Source organism: Atractosteus spatula, chromosome 5 (assembly GCF_055471065.1).
Source record: "Atractosteus spatula isolate fAtrSpa1 chromosome 5, fAtrSpa1.hap1, whole genome shotgun sequence".
Classification (NCBI taxonomy): Eukaryota; Metazoa; Chordata; class Actinopteri; order Semionotiformes; family Lepisosteidae; genus Atractosteus; species Atractosteus spatula.
This window is the reverse complement of record NC_142710.1, coordinates 5846623-5861719: the sequence shown is the minus strand read 5'-3', so window position 1 is coordinate 5861719 and position 15097 is coordinate 5846623. Positions and strand designations below refer to the sequence as shown.

General features: G+C 44.6%; 1 protein-coding gene across 1 annotated transcript; it reads right to left on the bottom strand.

The window, feature by feature from the left end:
* Nucleotides 1-528: 528 nt before the first annotated feature.
* On the bottom strand, nt 529-13107 carry pex19 (peroxisomal biogenesis factor 19). The gene is made up of 8 exons (XM_088917562.1): nt 13008-13107; nt 10451-10554; nt 8893-9058; nt 7488-7573; nt 6749-6922; nt 5571-5726; nt 4486-4530; nt 529-2931 (listed from the first exon to the last, which is right to left on the bottom strand). The coding sequence occupies exons 1-8, from the start codon at nt 13057-13059 to the stop codon at nt 2851-2853; spliced, it is 864 nt and encodes a 287-aa protein (XP_088773688.1). The 5' UTR covers nt 13060-13107; the 3' UTR covers nt 529-2850.
* Nucleotides 13108-15097: the final 1990 nt, after the last annotated feature.

The following is a 15097-nucleotide window of genomic DNA, read 5'->3' as shown; positions in this document are numbered from 1 at the left end:
GCAGCTCATTCTATTTGAAACAGTTACATTTATTTTAAACTGTGTCCTTAGCTGAACGCCAAATATAGATCATCCGGTGGTCCTTAAGGTTCCTTTGGGTCACCCCTGAAATTTGTGTGATCGCTGCTCTTCAAATTGCAATCCTATCCTTAACTTAGTGATTGATTGCCCTGTGATCTATGAAGGGAAAAAAAATTGGACTACTGAAAAGCAGTGATTGATGGAAGAGGAGGACAGTGGTGCTTGTAGCTGAAGCCAAGTGCTCTCTGTGTTGGCTGTTAAGCATTGATGGAGGGTGAATGGTTTAACTCTTCCTGCTTTTTTGTTAAGGCTCTTGTCTGACCATCCATCCGTACATGCATACCAGCATTGCTGTGATGGACTAGTGTCGCAGTTAGGGAAAGCTCTGGCTTGATGAGAGCGTCTACACTCTGTCATAGACTTCACTAAACGTCTTTATTGCAAGATTATCTCCCAAAGATTTATTGCCCATTTCAGAAGGATGATGGAAAAAGGAGCTCACAACACTTAAACATTCCACCGTAAATTTTATTGTAGTTTTGATACAGCTCACCAAGGATCACCAATTGGAACTTGAATCTACTCTGGGTCCTACATTTTATATCCAGTACAGGGAAAAAAAAAGTTATTTACAGATATTTCTTGGAGCCATTTTTAAGACACCCTTGCAAGCCGCTGACATATTTGCTATCTAGCAGGATTATTTTAAGGTTTAAAACCATTTCATGTGCATTTAAATGACTGTAACCTTAGCATTAAGCCTTTGATGAAGTGCTCTACAGCTTGGGGGGGATTTCTGATGAGGCACAGTTTAAGATGTATCAACCAAAGAAAGGTCCCAATGTTTTTTTTTTCTGCTGTGCACATTTCAGTCAAGTTCCTGCAGTCAATCAGTCCTAACATTTCCTTTAATAAGTGCTTTAACTAGTATTTCTCTTTCTCAAAGCCCTGAAATCAACAGTACACCAGGCATTGCTTGAGAGCACACATTCTTGAGAGCGTGGACTTGAATATCTGACAGAAATTGTGTGTAGTTTGTTCAGAAGGAAGGCACGAGTCCTTCTGGACACTTTAGTGACTTAAATGTGGTCATTTTACATAAGGGAACAAGTAGAGGTCAATTCCACACTGACCACTGATTCTTATTCCTGTCGAGCCTCTTCATTTTACTTTTCAACGTGGCAGAGACTTCTACTTGTTCCTCTGCAGTGTGCAATTATCACAGCTCCCCAGTCCAAGCACTTGGATAACCATTTCCACCAAGTTAAAAACTTGCTTAAAAAAAAAGTAAATTGATCCAGGTTTTGCTTCAAATAAGGCAATTTTAATAAGCAGCTTTAAACTTGAAACTTTCTAGTAAAAAAAATACTTGACCTCAAAGATACTGTAGAATGTAAGCAGCTTTTAGTGTTACAGTATATTATTTTCATTTCTCTCAAACACTAGGTGAATGTTTCTATGTATCCACTATGCATTGAATCTGACTGACTAAGAAATTTAGTACAATTGTTATTGCCGGCTAATTCCTCTCAGAATATATCACTATATCTCTGAGAAATGATGACCTACACTGAAACATCACATTTCAAACTAGAGCTGAAGATTTATGACTGCTGTCTCAAATGGCTACATGATGCCCTGTTTCGATTCTAAAATATCTGGAACACATTACCAGATCAGATTAAAAATGCAATTGAAAAATGCTTTTTAAAACTTCTTTTACTGAAATAGTGTCTCTTTCAGGCTTTATTACTTCATATTTTAGGCCTTTGATTTAATGAAGGCAACGTTTCTTACAATTCCCCTACCACTAATTTCTGAAGAATTACTTAATTTGTCATTTCTGTTCTAAAATACAAACAGGATTATCCTGGCAGAGATCAAGCGAGAATATTCTCACAGCCCCCGAAGGATTAATTAAAAATAATAGTTTCTGTGGGAAGACAAGGGAGATAATTTTGTTATAGCAGTAGGATGTGGAAAAAGATTGTATTAAATCAAATTATCCATCTATAGAAACCTTGATGTATTATGGCTGTGGCAACCAGCTGTACTCAAGTGTCCTTGAATACAGGAACCCCCAAACCCCCAGGATTCTAAGTGCAAGTGTACCCATGTACTGTAGCATCATTTAAAATTGGAATCCCTGCTGTCTCTGTCTCACTGTACCAGTGGCCTTTCAGTTAACTTCTGTATCTGATTTTTTCAAATGCCTCTGAGTCTTTCCTTCTCGCCTTGTATTACACCTCAGACAGCACTGAACACAAAAAGTCTAATTTAATTTGTTTCATTTAAGAAACAGCTGGATGAGATCCTTGGATCAATTAATAACCAACTACAAGGACCATCGTCTCATTTGTGTCCTTTCTTACGTGCCAACTGCAGTAGAATTGTAAACTCAACACTTCTACCTATACAGGAAGATCGTAAATTGACTCCGACTACAAGGGAAGCATCCTTACACACCACAGCATGGAGGGAATTGTAGTTTAGTTGAAACCTACTACACAGATAGGAACCGGAAACTCCATTTCCCATGAACACGCCATGGCTTCCCAATGCTGTGCACTGCAAGACAGTGATGTCCCCACCTAACTATAAATCAGGGGCTGGATTCGCTCGAGAGGTATTCAGCAGTGGTCAACAGAGGAACACTGCACTTGACATGGGAAAAGAAGGTGGCTGTGAAAGTTCACCACAAGGGCGGCAGTCTGTTTTAAACCGTTTAATCTCCAGCTGGCCGAGAGAGAGAGGGCGAACGAGCTTGTGGAAAAGAGTAGGCGTCACCCTTTCTTCCCTCTTTCCCCATCTTATCGCCCGTCCGGGAGGTCACATGATGGCGCACTGCTCGCCACCCGCAGTGGCTCCTGGGAGATGGAGCGAGTCCAGGTCAAAGTTCATGCCCGGGGGCTGTGAAGGGAAACGGGAGATGGGAGTTATCATCCTCGAGATATCTGGATTTCTCTCGAGCAGCAGGGCAGCGGGCAAGGCTGAAACCCAGGTTTGGATCACTATGACCAACCTGCGGGTAAAACCTGACGCACCGAAAGACATATTCCCCTGGAACTGGGGGGCATGAGAAGTCTTGAGTGACATAGTGACATAAATCAGTCTACCACTGAAGGCGCAAACGTTCTGACCTGGATTTCTTTGTAGAAGATCTCTCTATACTTTTACAGACCTCAACTTTCATGCCTCTCTCCCCAGATCTCCATTCACTGGGATACACAATCTCACGTACTTTCTTCTCCTGTGCTTTATATCCTACTACCTTACCTCTCCATCTCCTTCACACCCCAAAAAGGCTCAAGAGGCTTGTGTGTTTTTCGGCATGAGATTAACCTTCATCTTTCCAGCCCGCACACTCGCACAGCTCCTGGCTGGAATATCGCTAGCGCAGAAACAGGCACGTTCGTGCAGTCTGTCCTATGTTGCATGGGTGCCACCTACTCATCAGACGTCAGAGGGTCCTCCAGTTCCCAAGTAACAAATGGCCTGTTCTGATTAAATCCACTTAAATCTAGATCTCGTGCAACTACTGACATGGGCACAATGCACAGAATAAGGAGTCTGTCGAGTACTGGGGCTCTTGGTCCAGGACACGCTAACACAGTAAGACCAGAACAAAATTTAAGATACACAGCTTTGCCGATTAGTGGCTGATGATCCAGGTGGAGGGTTAACTAAGAAACTAAAAATGTTCAATGATCTAGAGAGAGAATAGCCTCTCTCTTACCAGAGAAGAGCGGGACTGTATCTTGGTTTCTTTCAAGAAACAGCTGGATGAGATCCTTAGGTCCATTATCAACTAACTACCAAAGGGATCAGGTGGGCAAAATAGCCTCCTCTTGCTTGTAACCTTTGGGTGCTTAAGTTCTTTACATCTGTATGAAGACCAGGAGTCTCAAACTCAGAACAGGAATCATCCTGATTTTCCTATTGTCATCATTTTATTTAACTCACAAAAGTCCTAGTTCTTCTGGTTTTTGTTCCAACCTCCAATTAAACAATTTACCTAATTAGTAACATTGTTAGACATATACAGGATTTAACTTAAGGTCCTATACAGTCGATTACGCAAAAGCTTTAACACTGACATTGTTAAAGGTACTGTTAGCTATAAAACACCTCAGAGCCTGGTTTAGTGTTACAGTTACTTAAATAATCAGACTAACAATGCAACTGATCCAAAGTGGGGGAAAAAAACTAATGAAAAATGGGAATTTACAATGTCACATGGGCAAAACACAAGAAGCATATCATTTTAGCTCTTAAGAAGATGGATTTTCAAAATATTCCCAGTCTTTACAGCAATGAAGCTGTAGTTAAGCCCAGTTCAGTCATTAGACAAGAATCCATAATCATGCTTTTATCTTCATATCAGACAACTGAAGAACAAGGCCTACAGGGGCTCAGTTGAACACCCTGGTACATAAGCAGAGCTATATGAAGTGACTGACTCACCGTCTCTCCTGCTAACTCTTTGGGAGGGTGACCAAGATCCTGCAGCTGAAAGAGAAAGCAGAGATTTCAACTACTACACTCAGCAATGTGTTGATAAACAGGGGAAGCAACTAGAAGCTTAAAGAAACCTAGGATAGAATTGGCAAACTATTTTCCACCGTCTTGTGTTAATATAAAAAAAGAAAGCCTTATTTAAAATCCTATCTTACCTGTCTTCTGGGCCTTTCCTCTTTCTGCTAATCAATAAATACGATCACCACGCTCACAATCACGCTGCGTACAGTGTAGAGCAGAAAAGAGGTGTTTACTGCCGTATGTACATGCGCCATTCTCTCGGGACATACACAGAACAGCAGACGATACAGTACGACAGACACCACCACACAATCTAGACAGTACATTACAAAATGATCATTATTTATAATGTACAGTATGTATGGTCAATAAACAACCAGAACAATAAGTACGTGGTAGAGAACAATAAATACATGGTAGGGAACAATAAATACATGGTATTCCAAGTCCAAAGTGCACAGTGAAGAGTTCTGAGGCATAAGGATGTGAGCTGCAGTAGATTACAAACTGTTCTTCAGCCTAGTGGTCTGTGCTTTAACAGTGCGGTACCACTTGCCAGAGCACAGGGGGGAGAACAGTTTGTGGCCAAGATGGTTGGGATCCTGAATGATGGATCAGGGCTTTATTGCGACAGAGGATGGTGTGAATCTCGCCGATTGATGGTAAATCACATCCTACAATCATCTGTGCCGTTGCCACAAACCTTTGTAGTGTCATGCATGGTAGTATTGCTGTACCACACAGTGATCCCACTAGTGAGCAATGAGGTTTTACAATATGGAGTCAGCACATTGCCTTACAAAAGGAAAACTTTCGTTTTAACTCATTAACCGGACTTACTTTCCTGCAATCTTTATGACACTGGACTTACAGCTTGATCCAAAGTATTAGCTATGGAGTGAAGCTCATTATACAAGCACTGCTCCTGCTAGACATTAAGGCACCAGGGCCCAGACACATATTAACCCTTTAGACACTGCAGGGCCAGGAAAAGGCACCACACGTCTCACCTGCTGCATAAGTTCCAGCACGGTCTCGAAGCAGCCCTGCTCACCCTCGACTTCAAACTGCCGGCAGATTTCTCCCATGAGTCTGTGCTGCTGCTCGTAGCGCTGGTATTGGTCAGGAGGGAGGGAGTCCCGGTGGCAGTTCAGCCAATCAGGGTACTGCAAAGAGAGGAGGGGTGGAGGCGACAGAGCGGGAGAAAGGTCAGAAAGGCAGAAGCCCAGAAAAAGGAGGAGAGAAAACGGACAGGAGCCATTCTCTGTTGACATCAGGTGTTTTTGCCATGCGGTTTTGAGAACTGCCCAGAACATGCAGGACAAGAAATGTTCATGTCTTAGGTTCAAAGGTTTTCAACAAAGGATTTCTTACCAAAAAGCAGGGCACTTCTCATGTCAAATCAGCACACTCACAACATCTATCTGCTCTGATCTCGGAGGGGATCTGCTCATCTTATGTTTTGAATTCTACTATTATTCAATATAGCTGTTGATATGATTTTGTGCTTCAGTTAAGGACTCCTTAACAAAAGCCAGCAGCTATATCCCCTTGCAGCTCACAGCTGGCAGCCCCACTGGAGCTCAGCAGGGTTGAGCCTGGTCAGTACCTGGATGGGAGGCTCCTGGGAAAGCTAAGGTTGCTGCTGGAAGAAGTGTTAGTGGGGCCAGTAGGGGGTGCTCACCCTGCGGTCTGTGTGGGTCCTAATACCCAAGTATAGTGATGAGGACACTGTACTGTAAACAGGCGCCATCCTTTGTATGAGATATAAAATTGGGGTCCTGACTCTCCGTGGTCATTATAAATCCCAGGGTGTTTCTCTAAAAAAGTAGGGGTCTCAACCTGGTGTCCTAGCCAAAATGTCCTCCTGGCCTTTTCCAGTCACGGCCTCCTAATAATCCCCATCTCTGAACTGGCTTCATCACTCTGTTCTGCTCCCCACTGAGAGCGCTGTGTGTTGAGTGCACTGGCACACTAAGGCTGCCGTCACACATTAGTGGTGGTGGAGGAAAGTCCCCATTACCTGTAAAGCGCTTTGAGTGAAGTGTCTAGAAAAGCGCTATATAAGTGTATGGAATATTTATTATAATAAGAGGGCACTCTAAACCATTTCCCCTTTAGAAAGAGGGCCTGCCTGTGTTAGGTCAGTCCTCCCCACAGCTAGGGGGCAGTGTGACAGCTGCTTTACCTTCTCTGTGATCTCTTTGAGGGAGGGGTATAGCACTTCCTTTGACAGCAGGTTCTGCATGATGGACTGCATGATGGGGAGGATGTTGGCATCCTCCCCGCCTCCTTCGTTGCCTTCCTCCAATCCCAGTCCTTCTAGAGCTTTGGCCAGGTCCTCCCCAGCCAATCCGGAGCTCTGAAGACAGAGTGCATAGAAATCATTAATCTCAGTATTTCTTCTTCTATTCACGCATTCCGAAAAAAAAAGTTAATTAAAAGATCAATTAAGGCTGTCAAGCAAGTTGGTCTAAAGACATTGTCCCTGGAGGTTGGGAAAAATCAACAAATCAATACTCTTTAGCAACGCTAAAATGATGACAATAAAACAGCACCAAAACTGAAGCTTTGTCAAATTGCACACAACAATAAAACACGATAAGAAGGTACCAACACACAAATCTCTTTATTAATAACTTTCCGACTTCTTGTGCAACCAAAGGATAAGGATCCATGGAAATATAATTCCACTATTATGGATACGACATATTGCAGTACAATAAAATGAGGAGGGACTAAGATAGTTATTTTGATGGGCAATTTGAAAACCGAGAGCTCTTCATAATGCATCATGTTAATTTTCTTACTGGAGTACCAAGCGTCTCCCAGTGGTGAAAAGGATGCCTTAGCGAATTTCCATGAGCTGAAATTGCCTCTTTTAAGCCCGACCTTTGCTGTTTCTGTGTAGAACCCTGTGTGCCTACCTGTAAATCATCTGCATTTTTGGCCAATCCACTGAGGGTATCCTTCAGACAGGAAGTGAACTCCTGCTGTGACGCAGCATCCGTTCCTATGAAAAGAGATTTAGTGAGGGATGCAAATCCGCAAATCACAAACAGCATCAACACAAGCCTCTAAAGGGCATCTCTAAATACTGAAACCTCCCACCTTTCACCTTTGTGGGTGAAATGTTCATTTAGATCATTCGAAAAGGGAGCTGGTATCCTACATATTATCCTCATTAGACATACAGCATCGCAAAAGCTCATTCCTCTGTAGTCCGCTACAGACGTTTTCCAGCCTAAAATCTGTTTTTGTGCTCTTATAGTGAGATAGCAATGTTTTAAGGCAGGCTGCAATTATGTCTTTGTAGAAGATAAGCAGAACCCCAAAAAGAAAACAGTTCCTATTATTGTGGCATCACCCCTCATCCTGTGCACAGTTGGTTGAATAAAGAAGAGGCTTGAACCATCTCGCGCCTGGCTTCTGTATTAACCTGGATCACATACAACAGTACCAGACAAGACTGTGAGGGACCTTCGCTCATCTGGTCTGTTCCTGATGGGAGGCACTGAGCAGTGGTGAGCATTGCCGCCCCACAGTGCTGAGGCCCTGGGTTCAATCCCAGACTTGGTGTGCTATCTGCAGGGAGTCTGTATTTCCAATGGGTTTCCTACAGATGCTCCAGTTCCTTCCCATGGTCCTAAGACATACTGGCAGGTTAACTGGCTTGTGGGAAAATCGGCCCTGGTGCGAGTGTGTGCGTCTGTGTCTGCCCTACTTGCCGATACAGGCTCTGGCTCCACCCCCAGCCTGAACTGGATGAATTGGTTAGAAAACTGATGGATGGATGGGTTTTGTGTCGACTTCAAAATCCTCATGCTCACCTATAAGGCTCTGCATGGCTTGGCACCTCAGTACCTGTCTGAGCTACTATCGTCCTACTCCCCACCTCTCAACCTTCGCTCTTCTAATACTGGTCTCCTGTCTGTCCCCCAGTCCTGTCTACACTCTCTGGGTGACAGGACCTTCTCCTGCTGTGCTCCAGACTTCTGGAACTCTATCCCTAAGGATATCATAGAGTCACCTTCCCTAAACTCCTTCAAATCTAGACTCAAAACCTTCTTTATAGAAGGGCCTTTACTTAACTGGTTCTTATTTACCCTTTTGCTCCTACCGTATTCAGTCTTTTGTCTCATTGTGTCTATCTTGTGTACTTTTTTGTTGTTGATGTTCTGTAAAGCGCTGTGAGAAGGCACCTTTAAAGGCGCTATATAAAATAAAGTTTATTATTATTATTATTAAATTACTGATTCCCAGATCCCCCACTCCTGGTGGGGGTGGGCGATCCCGGCCAGGAGGACAGGTGGGTGGGGGTGGTAGACGTACCCACTTTGCCGGCCGCCTCCGAGAGCTTCTGGAACTGCTCCACCAGGTGCGGCTCCTCCTGGGCCAGCTCCCTCATGGCCCTGTCGAACTCCTCCCGGGCCTGGCTGGCCAGCTCCCCCTCGAACAGCGCCTCGAAGAACTGGTTGTCCTCCAGCAGCGGGGGGCACTAGAGCAGCCGGGGAGGGGCGGGGAGACGGGACAGGTTGGGTTCGACAGCTCCCGGCGCACATTTGCATGCGGCAACGGGAAACGGGAACAATGGGAGGCCCTGGGATCGGAACGAGCGTGCATCCTTTATCCAGGAGCCAGGGGCGCCGGCAGCCATGATAATTCCAGCTCCAACAGCGTATATTCAAGTGTACGTCACTGGAATCTATTTATTCACTCAGGGTGTTGCCCTGTCATTAATATTTCCTTTCCAGCTGAGGGCTGAGAGGCGGGGTTGGATGTCTACAGCCACATCCTGCATTCTGCTCAATAAACTGATCAAGAAGGCGGGCTCTGTGTTGGGGTTGAGCCTTGAGCCCCTGGAGGTGGTGGCTGAGAGGAGAATGCTGACCAAGCTCACAGCGATCGTGAACAACACCTCTCATCCGCTTCATGGGACTGTTATTGGGCAGCGGAGCACTTTTAGCAACAGACTGCTCCAGCTACAGTGTTCAAGGGAACGTATTCGCAGGTCTTTCCTCCCGGCGGCTGTCAGGGTGTATAACACTGCCCTAGGCTAGGACTGTTAGCCCTTCATTTGCTCGTCTATGGAAAGCATGTTGCTATATTGTACTTTTTTGGACACTCAATCTATATATACCTATGCACATTTTGCACATATTTTATTGTTTTTACAGTGACTATGATCTATGACTATGACTATGCTTGTCTTGGGCTGGGCTGCTGTAACACATCAATTTCCCTTCGGGATCAATAAAGTCTTATGTATCTATCTTATCTATCTATAAGTAAGAGGGCTCTACAGTGGAAGATCAGCACTATCTGTGCTTGAAGGATCATACAATAGAATCGGACCTGACCTGGGTTCACTCCTGCCAATGGTCTGAAAAATACTGGACTCAGAAATAACCCATAGGCGGTGATCACCTTATCACAAATAGCCACTGTGCCAAGTGTGTAAGTATTTTGTCTAGTTCTAATCCGTCTGCCTTGGTCACTAAACACCCATTCATAATTAGGGAGGTGACAGAAAATTCCTGCAAAACTGCCTGGATTCAGAGCACCATGGGCGAGACACCTTATGTGCGTCGTCTTTGATATTCTCTGGAAGTGGCCTGAGCTAAACTGGCCTCACTGAGCTGCGATCCGACTTCTTGCATCTCGGCATCACGGAAATGTAGGCCTGAGACGGACTGCATGAGCAGGAGTGCATCATTTCAAATCTTAACATGGATCACGGCAAATTTATGTACTAGTTAGTCTATTTAATTTGGGATACTCTCATCCACTGGAAAAATGGTTGCCGCTTGACGCAAAACAAAACGGGGGCACAGGAGTAACTTTTACAGGACCAGATCAAGGTCACTTAAGCCAGTGAAGACCGACTCACTGTCTCCTTGTCACTGGCAGCAGCAGGGGGCGCCACAGCCGGCTCTCCCTCAGAGCTGGGGGCCGCAGCGCAGGGCTTGGTCTTCTCGAAGTCGTCCAGGGCACCTGATCAAATACGAAAATTGAAAACCGTCGATTAGGAACAGAATCTCCTCCGGTCCCGACTCGGATCGTCTCGCCGGCGGCTACTGGGATTATTCAAACGCAGACGCTGGCACACAGCTGGCAGGAGAGAAGCAGGTTTGCGAGGTCACTGTACAGCTGCAGCGCCCGAGCCGAGGGTAACTCTTCCAGTGGTCCAGCCAAACCAGTAACCAGCCGGTTCTGTTGAGAGCTGGGATGGGAACCAGCGGACACACCTCTCCTCCTGCACCAGGGATGGACCTCTCTGCTTGGGTCCCGCAGGAATTCAGCTTGAGACCCGAATTCAATTTGAAACGGCTTTATTGGCATCATGGATGAACTGAAGTGCTGTCAAAGCAGAAACAATTTACCCAACATCTACAAGAAAACTACAATGGGACATAAACAGACATCTCTTAAAGCTAACTTTTAAGACAGACGTTGAGTCTCTGCTCCAGACTGTGACAGGAGATCACATACTGGGCTACAGATCTTTTATTTTTATTGTTATTGGAGATGGTCACTGTCTGATCCTCGCGCTGTGACAGGAGATCACACACTGTTTTAGTATTGAGAGACTGGCTTACTATCTGTTCCTCAGGCTGGGATATGAGAACACATTCCGTATTATTATTATTATTATTACTGAGAGACAGGCTCAGTGTTCCTCAGGCTGGGACAGGAGATGACACACGGAATTATTATTGAGAGACAGGCTCTCTGTTCCTCAGGCTGGGACAGGAGATCACACACTGTATTATTATTATTGAGAGACAGGCTCACTGTCTGTTCCTCAGGCTGGGACAGGAGATCACACACTGTATTATTATTATTGAGAGACAGACTCTCTGTTCCTCAGACTGGGACAAGAGATCACACAGTGTATTATTATTATTGAGAGACAGGCTCACTTTCTGTTCCTCAGGCTGTGAGAGGAGATCAAACACTGTATTACTATTATTGAGAGACAGCCTCACTGTTCCTCAAGCTGTGACAGGAGATCACACACTGTATTATTATTATTGAGAGACAGACTCTCTGTCTGTTCCTCAGGCTGGGACAGGAGATCACACAGTGTATTATTATTATTGAGAGACAGGCTCACTGTCTGTTCCTCAGGCTGGGACAGGAGATCACACACTGTATTATTATTATTGAGAGACAGGCTCACTGTCTGTTCCTCAGGCTGGGACAGGAGATCACACACTGTATTACTATTATTGAGAGACAGGCTCACTGTTCCTCAGGCTGTGACAGGAGATCACACACTGTATTACTATTATTGAGAGACAGGCTCACTGTCTGTTCCTCAGGCTGTGACAGGAGATCACACACTGTATTACTATTATTGAGAGACAGGCTCACTGTTCCTCAGGCTGTGACAGGAGATCACACACTGTATTACTATTATTGAGAGACAGCCTCACTGTTCCACAGGCTGTGACAGGAGATCACACACTGTATTACTATTATTGAGAGACAGCCTCACTGTTCCTCAGGCTGTGACAGGAGATCCCACACATGGCTGCAGCTCTATTGAGTTTCCTCCCCCAGTAGGTTCAGAACTGGTTCGGATTCCAGCCGAATTCTAGGGATCGATTTGTTATTTTGGGGAAGAATATACGTCTTACCCCAGGCCCTATCACTCTGCATTTAAACTACACACAGCAGTGGGTTGTGCCGGGGGGGGGGGGTTTCCGAAGAGCACTCAAGTTTTGAGGTCGGATCTGTGATGGGGAGGAGCGACACGTTTTTAAACGCTGCGGTAGTGCTAGACACAGAACAGGGCTGCGAGTCGAAGGACGTATAGGGTGTTGACTGTTCAACATTAACAACAGCCATCATAACCACCAGCAAATATCGATTCCCAGTCGTCAGAGTTAACAATCGGGTGCATCAACTCGGGTGCATTGTACATGCTGGTGCTCCCGATTCCAAACCGGGACAGCTGGCACACGAGTGTAGTTTTACCTGACATGCATGCCTCACTTACTGCTATATACAGCAAAAGTATTCGCAATCTACTGAGCTGATATCGTTAAAGGTGGTTTAAGTGTTAAAATGTTGAAATTCTGGCATCAACATCCGACTTCAAAACATCAGACACTTCTTTAAGTGTCCTTTTCTTCTCAAAGCAATGGCAAGTATAACAATAAACTGCTACTACAGCTTCGACTGCCCAACAGAGATAACAATAACTGCGGCAATGCTGATAGAACCAGCTTTAAAAAATAGAAAAAAAACCTTCTTTTTTTCTCTCTTTCGCAAAACCACTCGTTTAATCATTCTGCGTTTCAGCTGTCTTGGGTGACAGGTTACACCGTGTAATCTGTTCAGCAGCCAAAATTTTCACACTGGGACGCCCTCTCCTTCACCGATGGACGCCAGCTACTCCCTTGAACATCCGACATTTACAGAAGAAGTACCGTCCTTACTGTCTAACAACTCGTCCAGTTCATTATCCTGCGCCTCTGCTGCCGCCGCCATCTTGAAAGGTGCCCTGGTTAGGTGATGTCAGCGCGGAAGTCCGATGCCGGCCCTTTGAATTCTGGGTGCTGTAGTTTTTTTCCGATCTATTTTAAACGGGTTTTATTCCAACTGGGCATATAATGAACTATTAACAGTGCAATAATGCATAATATAAAATCTGCATGAATAAAACAAAGTATTCAATACAATCATACAGTACAAAGAGACAATAAAAAAATCTAAAAATTGTAAGAGATCAGGATTACAAAATTGCAATCCGCAGCATTAAAATTCGTTCGAGGCAAAAACAAAAAGTTTTCACAGACTTAAAAATAAGTGGAGATTCCAGCAGTGTCATGAGCCCTTAAAGGAAGAATATGCAATACCAGTACTAAGTTATTATTTTTAATAATTAAAGTTATGAGGAGCTCCACTCTTTAAAATCCCCCCGCCCAAAAAATTACCTGGGAACAGGCTAGTTGGAAAAAAAACCAATAACAACCTGTCCCTCACCCCTTCGTTTTTCGAGGATGTAGCGGTCGGCAAAGTTCTCATTGTCCGCTTTGCACCTAATTAGGAGTTTGGTTTTCCTGTCGAAAAAAAGAGAAAATGCTTTACGGATAAGGCGACTTAAGAGATGCCTGACTTCACCGAAGACCTTTCCCCTGTGTGAATGTGGCTTTTGTGAGGCTTCAAGTTCTGTTTCCTACTATTCGTTTCCGTGAACGCGATGGCTCATAGCCGGCGACAATTCCCCCGGATGAAATTGTATTGGACGAGCTGCGATCTGTCTCGCTCTGAATAAGGACGGTACAAACACAGCACCCCTGGTCGTATGATCACATACGAGATTAATATTTTAAAGACATTAGCCGTGTATGAATACAAATCATCTGCTTTCATGAAATAAAGCGTACCGTTTAACCGTTGTTGCGTGTCTGGAAACAACATTTGTGTTCTAACGGTTTGTCTTATCAATAAAGTATTGAAGTATTCTGGCTTCATTAATTTATTCTTCAACAGTTTGTCTTAAATAAGTTACAGATAGAGAAACTGCGCGGGCTTCATTTTACTGTCTCTGCTCTGCCTCATAGTCTGAGGGCTTTAACGGCATAAATGTACACATTCTGTACCTATAAATACCTGTGCTTCTCCTGAGATTTCACACTGGAGTACCTTGAGAGGACCTGTGCAGCTAATTCAGTATACAGATTATTATTTGCAATAATGAAAATACTGTAGTGGTGTATTCAATACAAAAACAGGACAAACGTGTGAAAGGTATCTTGTTTATCTCCTTTACAAATTCTCATTGGAACAGACAACATATGGAATTTTCAAAACACCTTTCTCTTAGCGAGTTACTTAGGGTTAATGACCTTTGTGTTCTCCTTATTTAAACCCTCAAATAAAATTAAAGACATTTGAAGTAAATGAATTAATCGTAACTAATTCTGTGATCAAGCAACATTTTGCATCAGAGTAACTCCTTCTTACTCCCAGCTAATTAGAGTACCAGGTACTTTTTTAGAGACATAGGGTGCCTTCTGTGTGGAGTTTGTAGGCTCTCCCTGTGTTCACAGGGGTTTGCTCTGGTCTCCTCTCACAGTCCAAGGAAATACTGGTGTGTTAATGGGCTTCTAGGAAAGCCGACGCTGTTGTGAGTGTGCACGTCTGTGTCTGTGAGTGCCCTGTGACAGACTGGCGTCCCATTCAGGTTGTAAACCACTTTGCACCAGTTGCTCTCTGGGATTGGCTCCAGCTGCCCCGCGATCGTGGAGTGGATAAAGTGGTTCGAAAATGGATGGGCGATTCACTGGACACTCAGCCTAGGGGACAATCGTCCATTTTCAAAGTGGTTACCTGCCAACCACATCCACAGAATGGATCCAGAAAGAATCCAGAGCTAAACTCTGTGCTCTGTGGCTCAGGATCTGCGCCTGTGGCTGGAAGGTTGCCGGTTCAAATCCTGCAGCCGGCAGAGGAATCCTACTCCGTGGGGCCCCTGAGCGAGGCCCTTCACCCCAGCTGCTCCAGGGGTGCTGTACAATGGCTG